The following is a 12955-nucleotide window of genomic DNA, read 5'->3' as shown; positions in this document are numbered from 1 at the left end:
TGCAACTAAGATATACAACTGTGTACCAGGGGGGATTTGGGGAGATAAAGCAGGGAAAAAAAAAAGATTGGCAACAGGTGCCAATCTTAACAACAGCAAAAAGAACCTATTATAACTTTTAAGCTTTTCAGACAGTTCATTGAACTATGTATTCTCTCAATAATATTCTATTAGCACTATGTTGCATTAACTCCATGTCCTGCTCCATCTATTGACATAGGATTGTACAATCAGTTTAGTTTATGTATGAGAAACAGTACCTAGGATTCTGTGATTAGTAGATTTAAGAAATGTTCCATCTTTTATTACTTCTGTTTAGAACTCAAAATGTGATAGAAAACATCAAATATTCTCCATATTCTGAAGTTTATTTTGTAAAAATAACTAGGTTTCATTATGTATTTCTGTATATTTCTGTGTTTTTCTTCTCAGTTTCAATGTCTGGTCCTGAAAGAAATAGCACAAAAGCTAGTCCAGCTAAAGCCACCATCTGTATTTCTATACAGAGCTTTTCCTTTATGTCCCTGTCAATATTTATATACAGATGAAATGGACTGGACAGTCCAGAAGGAAATAAGAAACATTTCCGTCTGACTTTTCCTTCCGTATGGGGCTGAGCCTAAGCAGTCATATCTATGGGTTCCCTCCTTAGGATCTCAAGCTAACTCTTAAAAAAATTGAACATGCCTGTAACACCTTTATATAACTTGCATCTCAGATACTAGAGAAGGCACACTTGAGCTTAAAAACATGTTATTGAATCCAGAGTCGTATTAGGTTACACAAGGAACCACCTTCTCCATGACCCCAGAAACCTTTGACAGGTCTGAAACCCAGAAATAATCTCAAAGCAGCCCATTCGATTTCAGAATTCAGTAAGTCTTCAAACCTTGCCTAAGTCTGAAATTAACTTGATTTTCTTCCTCCCCAAAATAATTTTGACAATATCAGATTCATTAAATGAAACCATCATTTTTCTATAGATTTGCAATGTTTTAAATATGTAAATTGTTATAACTCATTTGATTAGCTCAAAGTACAGATACAGTCCCTCATATTTTCACAGTATTCCCAGTACTCTTCTGTCGTTATTGGTAGGAAGTCCCCACTCCCTTCTTTTTCCAAGCCACCATTTTCCAAGGCTTCCAGACTGTTTGAACAAGTGAAGGGCTTGTTTGACCAAGTAAAGGCATCCAGTACAGAGAGAACGAGTGGATTTGATCAGTTCAATAAGTCTATTGCTTTTGTGTATGGTTCACAATGTCACTTTTGAACGTGGCCCTGCGTCACCCAGAACGTTCTCATCCTCTGCTTTGATGATACCCTTGATGGCCCTGATCTCTGCCAGGCCACTCTGGTGTCCTGTTGTTGAATTCTAAGATATTACCTTGAATTCATATTCAACAGATCACATTTTTCTCCCTATGAGACACTAAGTTTGGGGATTTGAGTCTAAAAGGGCGCTGGCAGCTTGCTGTATGGAACCTCTCACCCAGAACTAGCCTGCAGCCTCCTATGCTGAGCCCTTTTCTCCAACACAAACTGCCTTTCCTTATAGTGAGTTGCCACATGGGTATTTCCTGTCTTTTCCTGCCAGGTGAAATTGGCCAGTGAACCCTTGCAGCCTTTCATAAACTTAAAAATTTGGGAGAAAGCACATTCCTTTCCTCTTAGCACATCCATTTCTCAACAGTCCCCTGAGATCCGTATGGCAGTTATCTGACCTCATCTTCATACTGCATATACTAAAGGGATGGGCAGCTCCTGTTAAGGCGCAGAAAACAGTCAGAAAAGAAGTCCTGTTGCACTGTTTCCCCAAGATGTATGTATTTCCATATATATAATGAAAATTTACTTTAAGGAGACTTGCTTTATTTCTAGACATAGTGTACTTTATAATATTTTTTTTTTTGAGGAAGATTAGCCCTGAGCTAACTGCTGCCAATCCTCCTCTTTTTGCTGAGGAAGGCTGGCCCTGAGCTAACATCTGTGCCCATCTTCCTCTACTTTATATGTGTGGACGCCTACCACAGCATGGCGTGCCAAGCAGATACCATGTCCCCACTCGGGATCTGAACCAGGACCACTGTGCCACCAGGCCAACCCCCTTTCTAATATTTTTATTTCAATGACACCTCATTACATGTCTTAAGTTTCTTGGCAGGATAAATCCAGTTTCTGGGTAGTCTGTTCTACTCCATTGAGCTATAACTTCAGAGTACGTTTTAATGTTTAGTAAGGTTTAAACTATGTAAATGATATTTTTGTGTGTGAATTAATGTAAAATACTTAAATTTTTTTTCATTAGATCATCCTAGAAAATACACAGCTAATATTCCTATACGTTTAAATGATAATCCAGTTTGCTATCGAATTTTGTGTCTGGTTGGAGAAGTAAAATCACCCAAGTTATTGTTCAACCCTCCATTCATATTTTTCACTCCTGTTCCTTTGGATGTAACAACTGTGATGGATATCAGCATTTTACCTCAAAACTATTTCAGGTAAATGCTTAATGTGAATTTACCACATTTTCTTTATGTACTTTTTTGTTCGTGTCTTTGTTATTTGAGTCATGAGCAATGTCTGACTTGTTTCTGTAGTTGAAACGAACTATCAAAATATGTAACTTTACATTTTAAGGTGAAAATTTTTTAAAAGCCCACTTAGTTATCTCACAGTCGTTTAATTTTCTTGTAAAAATTTTTATTATGTCTCCATGGTATAAGAAGCAAGCTTAAAAACTCAGTGTATTAGTTTTCTATTGCTATGTGACAAATTACCACAGACTTAGTGCCTTAAAACATGAACTTGTTATCTCACGGTTTCTTTGGATCAGGAGTCTTGGTCAGTTTAGCTGTGTCCACTGCTTATGGTCTCAATAGGCAGAAATCAAGATGTGGGCCACAGCAGGAGTCTCAGCTGAGGCTCAGTCTTCCTCCAAGCTCTCCGGTGGTTGGCAGAATTAATCGATATAGTTCTAGGATTAAGACATCATTTTCTTGCTGACTGTTGGCTGGGACCAATCTCAGCTCTCAAAAGCCAACCTCAAGTCTGAGCCATGTAGGTCCTCCTCACAACATGGCACTTTACTCATTCAAAGGCAGAAGTAGATTGTCTCTCTGATTTCTCCATCTCTGACTTTTCAACCTTCTTTTAAGATCTCACCTGATTAAGTCTGATCCTCCCATGACAGTCTCCCTTTTGCTTTCCACAAATTCAATTGACTAGGGACCTAATTAAATATGGAAAGTCCCTTTACCATTACCATATAACATAACTTAGTCACCAAAGAGATATCTCATCATATTTACAGGTTGTGACACCCAAGGGGTAGGAATTATACAGAATTTGTACACCAAGGGACAGGACTCTTGGGGGCCATCTCAGAATTCTGCTTAACACATGCACACTATAGTGGAATGCAATCTGTTTTTATTTTTTTTTGAATTTATAAATAGCCCAAATCCCAATACTATTGGCCTAGATACATTACGAGTCCTCACACTACAAAACAAGTAGATCGTGTATGTGTGTGTATGTATCTGTACATATATTTAATTGCTGGGCTTCTGAGAAATGTGGGAGGTCTTCAAAGGGCTCAAGTCAAACCAAACCAAAACAATACATACTTATAAGCTAAAACCAGAGTAGGAGTGGTGAGCTGCAATAATATGCCACATGCAGGCTTTTTCTTAAATCTTGGGACAACTTCAAGGTAGGAAAACTTAATCTCAGATTCCTGGATTAATCCAAGGACGCTGAAGAGGCGAAAATGGTTCCATGTAAGTCCTTCAACCTTTTAGCGGTAGCAAGCAAATATTCTCTAGGTCAGTGGTTCTCAAACTTTAGTGTATATCAGAATCAGCTCAAGGACTTTTTAAAACAGAATTTGTTAGGTCCCCTCCCCGGAATTTATGATTCAGGAAGGCTGGAATGGGATGTAATAATTTGTATTTCTAATAAGTTTCTAGATAATACTGACGTTGCTGATCCATGGACCACACTTTGTGAACCTGTACTCTAAATGAAGCCATCCTCAGTTTTGGCTCATATTTCAGTTTCTACACATTGCTATCAACCAGGCATGAGCACAGTATCAAGCATGACAAAACTCACAAGGAGGGAGGAGACCGTAACTTAGAGTCAGCACAAACAACCATCTTGAGATTTAGACTCTTAGGTAATTCAGATATTGAAATGATCAGACACAGAATATAAATAATTTCTTAAAAAATAAAAGATGGCATTACAAAAAATTAGTAATTAACATGGGATTATACAATATAGATTTGAAAATGAACTAAATATAACTTTTAGAAATTTTAAAATAAAGTGTGTAGGGTAAAATTTTAAGGGTGTCCGCTAAACCTAAGGTTATATATAACTACACAAACAGTATAGAAACAAACAAAACCTCAGTTAAGTTTGTAAGAGAGAAAAAGAGAAACATACTTTAAAAAGCAAGAGAAAACTAAAACCAGAATGCTGGCAAAAGCTCTATAGATAGGGTCACTGAAAGCGAAAGTTCGTTCTTTGAAAAACTAACACAATAGACACTAATATAGTGAAGTTGACGAGGAAAGAAAAGAAAGGAGCATAACTAAATAATATTAGGAATAATGGAGCATAACTATATATCCAGTGGAAAATATGAGATAAGCAAAATACTATGAAGAAATTTATTCCAATATATTTGAAAACTTAAATGAAATGGAGAATTTATAGAAAACATATAATTAACTAAACCATACTGGCAAAAAATAGTCTTTGAATCAGTACATAACATCTTCTGACAAGGAAAACACCATCCTCTGATGTTTTTACAAGCAAGTTTTACTAAACTTTCAAGAAACTGATATATCGAAACTTGTACAAATTCTTCCAGAGAATAGAATGAGAAAATGTGCCCTGATTTGTTTTATGAAGTCAGAAATTTTTTATTGTAAAACCAGACAGTGACAGTATGAGAATGGTAAATTATAAGCCAGTATTTCTTATGAATATAGATGCAATAATCCTTAATGAATTAAAGGATATATAATATACATTACTAATATAACATAATATAGTATAATATAAATGTATTAATAGGTCATGACCAATCTAGATGTATCCCAGCATTGCGAGGTTTGCCTAATTTTAGAAAATCTAAAATGCCTTTTCATTTCATCTGCCACATTTATAAATTAAAGAGAATAATGACATGATTGATCATTTCCATAGATGTAAAAAAAAGCATTTGATAGAATTCCAAAACCATTCATGATAAAACTCTTAAATGGGAGTAAAAGAGATATTGTTTCAGTTGTTAAAGTTTCCTATTATAAACCTAGAGGAGGCGTTATGATGGATACTGGACCATAAATTAATTCTCTTTAAATAAAAAAGAAAAGGCAAGGATGCCTATTACCACTGCCTCTCTAACACATTTTACTGAAGAACCCTGTCCATGCAGGGAGTTAAGAGAAATAAAATATGTACGGATAGGAAAATAAGCTACAAAACCATCATTATCTGTAGAGTAGATGATTTTCCATATAGGTAATTAAAAGAATCTGTGGAAAAATTTTTAAAGCTATGAAGATCATTTATCAAGATAGACAAATATAAGACCGATAGTTAAAATTCAATAGCATTTCAGCATACAACATTTAGAACATACAACTCTAAAATTACTATTTATAAAAACATTCAAAATTAATGCTAATAGGAAGAAACCAAAACAAAAGATGTGGAAGAACTGCATGAAACTGTGTGGAAAAAATTATAAGACTTAAGTCAAAGAACTCGTAAATAAATGAAGATTTACACCATATTCATGAATTGAAATATTCAATATTACAAAAGCCAGTTTATCCACATATCAACTTACATATTCCATGCCACTGCAATAAAAAGTCAAATAAAAAATTTTTCATAGCAATTGACAAGTAAAATTCTGTATTTTATGTGGGAGTATCAAAAGTCAAGAATAGCCAAGCCACCCCTGAAGAAGAATACAATGAGAAAAGCCTGCCATACTAAATATCAAAACTAAAACAATGTGATAGTGGTTCAGCAATGGATAAAATAGCCGAAGGAATAGAATAGAGAGACTAGAAAAAAGGCCCACACATGCATGGAGACTGAATGTATGACAAAGGTGGTATGTAGATCTTTGAAGAAAAGAGGTTACTATTCAGTAAATGGTGCTGAAACAATTGATTATCTGTATGGGATATTTCAAACTGGATTTCTGTCTCACGTAACACACAAAAATCCATTACAAATGGATTAAGATATTACATGTGAAATGCAAAATGTCAAAAAAATTATACAAAACAATTTTAATGTCTGTGGGTAATGAAAGATTCTTAAGCCAGACTTAAAATCATGCTAACAATAAAATAAATGACTGATAAAAATTAGAAAAATATCAAATAACTCAATAGAAATGTTGACAAAAAGCTTCAATAGGTACTTCATGGAAGAGGCTCCATAAATGGAAAATGAGCATCTGAAAACATATAAGTAACTTTTTTGTAAACTTGCAAATGAACATTAGGGACTACAATAAGATAGCATTTTGCCTGTCCTAAGTAGGCAAACATTACGAAGTCAGGTAACTAGTTAGTGTCAAGGAGTAGGACCACACTGGATAATACTACGCAAAGTGTAACATCTGTATATTTCACAGCCCAACAATTCTGCTTCACAGTATATACAAGAAAAACTCTTGCACATGTATATTACAAGGTATGTGTGAAATTATTCATAGTAGTAGTAGTATTCAGAATAGCAAAATCTGAGAACTGCACTAACATCCCGTGACAAGTGAAGGGATAAATAATTTGCAATATATGTGTTCCTTGAGTATTCTATAGCTGTGAAATGGATGAACTTCAGCTAATGAGAACTGTTTTAGGAGTCTTAGAAACAAAATATTGAGATAAAATTTTAAAAAACAAGTCAAGGAAGACTGCATATATTGATATCCTTTATATAAAACAGCAAAAACAGAAAGCCAAACAAGTTTTTATTTAGAAATATACACTTATCTGTAGATATAAAGGAATAGGTATAAAGAGTAACTAGTTGATATGTTAAAATTATATAAATTGGGAAGATTTGTGTGCCAATGTGAATTTCCTATAAGCTTATTTTCATAAACTTCTGGATCTTGTAGCCGTCTCAGAGCTTCTCTAGTTCAATCCCTTATTTTACAGTTAAGCATTCTGAGATACAGAGAAAATAAGTGTGAGGTAACGGTTGAAAATACATGAAAAGCATCCAAGTTGAAGATCATAGAACAACTTTTCCTTTCTAATATTTGGCCTGGAAGATGTGATAAGTGTTTACTTATGCCATGGAGCTTGCTTTAAATGCGATTTTGTGAGAGAGTGTAGTTCTTCAACATTAACTTTAAAACTTTGGGATTCATAGTTCTTTCAAGACTCTTTCTTATAAATAGTAGACGCTAACCTCTGTTACTTAAACAGTAAATAGAAGTGGCTTGAATTGTATTGTGCTAGAAAGTATTTTTACTAAAATAAAACAAAGTAATATGGTTAAATATTTATTACCACTAAAAATTATCAAGTATTAATTAGATTTAAAAGTGAATACTACATACTATGTTATTAAAAATCATAAACATTTTAGATTGGATAAATAAATTATAGCTATATAATGAGATATATGAACATTAAGTGGAATTTTTTAGTAGTAATGATTGAAAAAATATTCATGATATGTGTATAAAAGTGCTCAAGAGTATTCAAATTAAAAAAATTATATGTGTGTATGCATCTCTTAATGCTATTTAGTTGACATGTGATAAAGCTTTAGCTATTAAGGTGGTAATTTTTGGTAAATTTTTGTCAGGATATATTTAAAGAGAATACTATTTATATCATAGCTGTTTAAAAACACATTGTATTTAATCAGGTGTTTTAACCCTCTTTTTTAATTGTTAGAGGTTAAAAGAAACTTTTGATCAGGTTCTTGGTTAAATTAATATATTATCAATCTTACTTATATTGTGACCAGAAAATAATAAAATTTGATACAAAAATATCTTTAATAATTTGACATATTGTACATATTTGTTGTTTTAATATTTATAATGATTCAAAAAATAGGGGAAAACATTTAAATCCAATTACTTGCACATATTTTGAGCTAATTTTTTTTGTTTTAATTTTAAACAGAAATTCAACTTTAACAATCCAGATTCCCACAGCAAGGCTTTCTGACGGTGATGAGATTCACCCGCTTTCTGTGACACTTCCAAAAGGCAGAGTCATCAGAGGCTCTCCAGATGGAATTAATACTGAGCTCATCTGCCAACTCAGCTTCAAATCCTCTAAACCTGTGTCATTTATCGCCAATGTTCTTTTCTGTGATAGCAGAGATAAGTGGTAAGATATTTAAATGCGGATTCTTTTGTATCTGACAGTGAAGAATAATAGGTTATATTCTATACTGTTGTGAAACGTTAAAAGGAGAGACATCTAAAATAATGACTTTGGACATAAAGACTTTTTTTTAAAGTTCCAAATGCAATGTTGCTCTCATGAGAAACAGGATGATAGTGGTTACCAGCATGTTCTCTGGAGCTAGGCTGCCGGGGTTTGCATCCTGCCTCTGTTAACTTTGGTGAAGTTATTTAATCTTCTGAGCCTCTCAGTTTTCTCATCTCTGAGATGGGGTTAGTAGTAGAACCTGTCTCATCTGTAATCATGAGAAATTCACTGAATTCATCATTACTAAGTAATTGGACAGGAACTGGTACAAAGGAAATGCTAAATAAGTGTTAAATGAAAATGAGAAATAGCAGCACAACGAGTTTCCAAACAATATGGTTTTGTTAGATGTTGCTTTCCAGGCTCAGAGAAATTCAAATACACCTTGGTGAAACCATGTTTCTGGATTTCTTACCTTGTAGGACCAGAAATTCCACTTTTACGTTATACCCTGTGATCATCTGACTCACCAAATGACAAGAGGTTAAGTGTAGAGCAATAAAGTTTATTAAAAATGTTTATAGTGAGAAGTAGCATTAGAGGGAATTGTGCACTAAAGATTAGTGTTAGCGTATGTGCTTGACGTGACGATTTATTAACTTTTAGTGAGGTCGTTACTATATACTACATTCATAGTCAAAGGATTGACTTATGGGCCAGGAATTAGAAGGGAGAGAGACAGATGGTACCAGAATGTTGCATCCAAGGCCAAGTGTGGTGTATCCAGGACACAGTGCACAGAGTTCTCCTGAACTCTGGCTTCCGGAGTTCTCATATACGTTGAGATACGTCATATCTCTTTCTCGTTTATGTTGATGGATAAAATCATCTAAGTTACACCTCTCAGACTCTCATTTTTCTCTTTGGATGGTAACAGTTCATCTTTCATTGAAATTTAAAAAAAAATTTAATGCCTTTGCTTTGGGCTCCTATCAAGCACTGAACTCCTGCCCTGGGAGCCATTCTGTCTTTTTGTACACTACTGACTTTGTTCCTAAGAGTTTACCTTTACCTCACTCTAGTCCACAAACTCACACTTTACCCAAAGCACTACGTAGGGTGTCCCTTTGAGCTCACCAATAAAAATCATGAATAACTTATCCATGAATGTCTTAAAGCTAATGGAGACTCAGACCACATTAACCGGATGAGGAAGCAAATAGTTTCGCCAAATACTGTGCCTACTAGATGGCTTCTGGGACAAGGGTACCATTGCCTCTAAGAGGGGCGTGAACAGACTTCACTGCGCCAATGTATTGATGTCTAGTCAGCAAAAAGATGATAAGGAGACGTGAAAACAGTCTCTAGAAGGAGGAGGGTGCTGTATTTGATTTCTTTTCTTTTTGTTATTGTGTGTTTCCTTTCAGCCTTGAGACTTGTTTGCTGTTACCTGGATTTTCTCACTCTTTTTACTTTACTTTCCACTAAGCTGCATTTCAACCCTCAGCAGGTTTGGGATAAAGTAGAGCTTTGGAACGAATTTAGAAAATTTGAAAATCATAGATGGGCTACAAAAGGTTTTTCCATGCATCCAGATGAAGAAGAATCATGAGCATTCCCTGGGACCATAATCCTGGCAAATGCTTTTACTCATGCATTGCTAGCTCCTGTCTAGTTTCCCTTAGTGCATATGATCACATCTGCCTTCTCTTCTCAACTCTCCGAAGCTGTGTTTGCCTTTCTTTCTCTGGGCTTTCCACGTTTGGTCTCATTGAGATAAATGAAGTCTTCCAGCAAGAAATTCCTCAAGAGCTTCCCTTTCACCTCAGAATTTCTCTTTGGAATAAATTTGCCTCTTTTATTGCTTTTCACATATTAATTTATGTTTATTGTAGGTCATCCTTATGTGCTCTGCCCAATCTTTTGGGTAAGCAAAAATGAATTAGAAAGGGGCCCTTCCATGATGGAAGGCAGTGTAGTAGGGAAGGTAGACTTTAAACAAGATTTTTTAATATCCTCTTCGGTGCCAAGAGAGGTAGATAGAAAATGCAACACAAACGGAGCAACTAATAATGTCCTGGGGTGGTGGGGGAATCACCCCTATATGGCTGCATAGGCTTCTGAGTAAAATCTCAAAGGACAGATTGCACTTGGCAGTGTTTGTCCTAAGTTGAAGCCTTTTTTTTTTTTGCATCCACCTTGTCCTTGCTGAAGTGTATGGGTTCGGTAAAAAATAAAACACTTGTTCCTTCAAGCTTTGCTTTCTTTTACTTATGTAAGACCGTTTCACACTGGGGCTCTCCTTAGGGGCTGACATGCTTGGCTTTTTGTTTTGTTTCCTTCTGTAGACTTTGTCACATTTGGATTGGCTCAACTGGCCCAAGACCTATAAATTATAGCGATATTATTCCTGCTAACATGTCTGCTACCACTGATAATGGTCCCCTCCACACTCACCTGCCGTCAGCTCAGAGTTTGCACACCCTGCTTGCCCTTTCCCCAAAGTCCCAAAAAATCTGGCCATGGAGGTTGTATATATCTATGGGAGGGATGGTGATATGGGCAAGAGTATTGGTGATATGGCCAAAAAGATATGGGCAGTAAAAAAATGCACTAGGTATGGAGGCTGAAGCAGCTTCGTCTTTGGAGTATATTTTTGGTGGTTTCAGTTTGATGGATACTGGCAAGGCAGAACTGAGAATGAAGCCGAAAGGGCAGCAGGAGCAGATTATGAGAGTCTTGCATGTTCTGCTTTGGTATACATGAGTGAGGCATAGGAAGAGAGCCAGGATTGATTATGGAAATCAAAGCTTGGATAAATACAGGAAGCATGAAGTCAACAGCTGTTAATTAACACAAGTCAGGTCCTAGGTCATAGGCTAGATATCAACAGCCTGGGAAGTGGGATGTTTTTAGATCTTCATCTCTGTTTTACAGAAGATCTATCTAAGGCCTGTAGTGGGATATAACTTATCCAAGTTCACTCAAATGTAAAGTGGAAGAGCCAGGAATTTGAACCAAAATTCTCTTTCCAAAGATTATGCACTTAGTCACCTTGTTTTAATACCACTTAGATTGTATAGAATCATATAGAGATTTTTATTATAGGTATAATTTTTTTGAGAGTAACACTCTCATATGTCATATGTAGACTTTCCAAGAATAAGAAAAAGAGATGGTATATTTTCCTCCTTTCCTACTCTGTCTCTCTGTCTCCCTCTCTCTCTTTCACACACACACGCTCATTAATGACTCCACATTTAACATACAGTAATGACAATTAAATTGTACCCAATAAAAACTGGGATATTACTCATTTGTTTTTATGGTGTATTATTTAATTGATGAGGTAAAAACTCATACATTGTCTCTGTAGTTAGAGCATAAATTAGTGAATGTTTACAGCTTCACTGAAAAAGTCTGTGTTACAACTACCATCAGTAAGCAGAAGATGATTTTTATTTGACAATAAATTTATTATATATGAATACTTAGAAGATATTATACAACTCTTTTAGATATTTTAAATTAATAGTGTTTGCAAAAGGCTTCAAATCAACATATTAAATTGAAATTCAGTATCAAAGCAACTGCTTAAATGCTCTTTTGAAATTGTACATTTCATGTCAATAAAATTTCAAAATGGAGAACACACATTCCTTGTAAAAATTAAAATATTTTCTTTTTCTACAAAAAAAATCAAAGAAGCATGCACTTATTATTGAAACAAACTGTGGCTTATTTTAGAAGTTTATCATTTTATGAAGGATTTTTGTGTTTGTTTATAAAATATTTTAAATGATATTAAGAATGATTTTTGAGAGAGTCAAGGGATGCAATAGTAAAATATAACTCCTTTCACTGTTGCTTTATGAATCAACCTCTAGTCTAACTTATTATCTTATGTTCTTGTCAATTCAGCTTTTTTCTTCCTGACTTTTCTTCTTATTATTACTTTTTTTAAGTTTCTGGCAAGTGTGTTTCTTTTTACGTTTTTTTAAAGTATACTTTTTTTGGTGAGGAAGATTGGCACTGAGCTAACATATGTTGCCAATCTTCCTTTATTTTTATTCTCCCCAAAGCCCCAGTACGTAGTTGTATACGCTAGTTGCAGGTCATTCTAGTTCTTTTATGTGGGATACCACCACAGCATGGCTTGATGAGCGGTGTTAGGTCCACACTTAGGATCCAACCCAGAGAACCCTAGGCTGCCGAAGCAGCACGCGTGAACTTAAGCATTCAGCCACGGGACTGGCCACTGTGACTTTCCTCATTTTTACTTTTGGCCTATGAGGCGATGATGTAGGGATGTGTATATGTTTGTGTGTGTATGTGTGAGAGAGAAGGAATATATATATATCTCTCCATTAATTACCTGACTAAAATGACTTCTTGAGTATCTAGAATGTTTCCTGTTTTTTTCCCTAAACTTAACATTTTAGTTTCTGTATTGCCTTTATGCACCAAAGAATTCAGTTTATAATAATATAATATTAAGTATGTTTTGA

The 12955-nt window shown here is 35.0% G+C and overlaps 1 protein-coding gene across 2 annotated transcripts in view; it reads left to right on the top strand.

Moving 5' to 3' along the window:
• CFAP47 (cilia and flagella associated protein 47) overlaps positions 1 to 12955 on the top strand; it is a 431185-nt gene that overhangs the window by 116334 nt on the left and 301896 nt on the right. For both annotated transcript variants that reach the window (XM_046672810.1, XM_046672809.1), the window contains exons 25-26: positions 2309 to 2504; positions 8193 to 8402. In XM_046672810.1, coding sequence (XP_046528766.1) covers positions 2309 to 2504; positions 8193 to 8402 — 406 coding nt within the window. The remainder of the gene's footprint in view (positions 1 to 2308; positions 2505 to 8192; positions 8403 to 12955) is intronic.

This window comes from Equus quagga, chromosome 10 (genome assembly GCF_021613505.1).
Source record: "Equus quagga isolate Etosha38 chromosome 10, UCLA_HA_Equagga_1.0, whole genome shotgun sequence".
In the NCBI taxonomy this organism is placed as follows: domain Eukaryota; kingdom Metazoa; phylum Chordata; class Mammalia; order Perissodactyla; family Equidae; genus Equus; species Equus quagga.
This window is presented reverse-complemented; position numbering and strand designations above follow the sequence as displayed.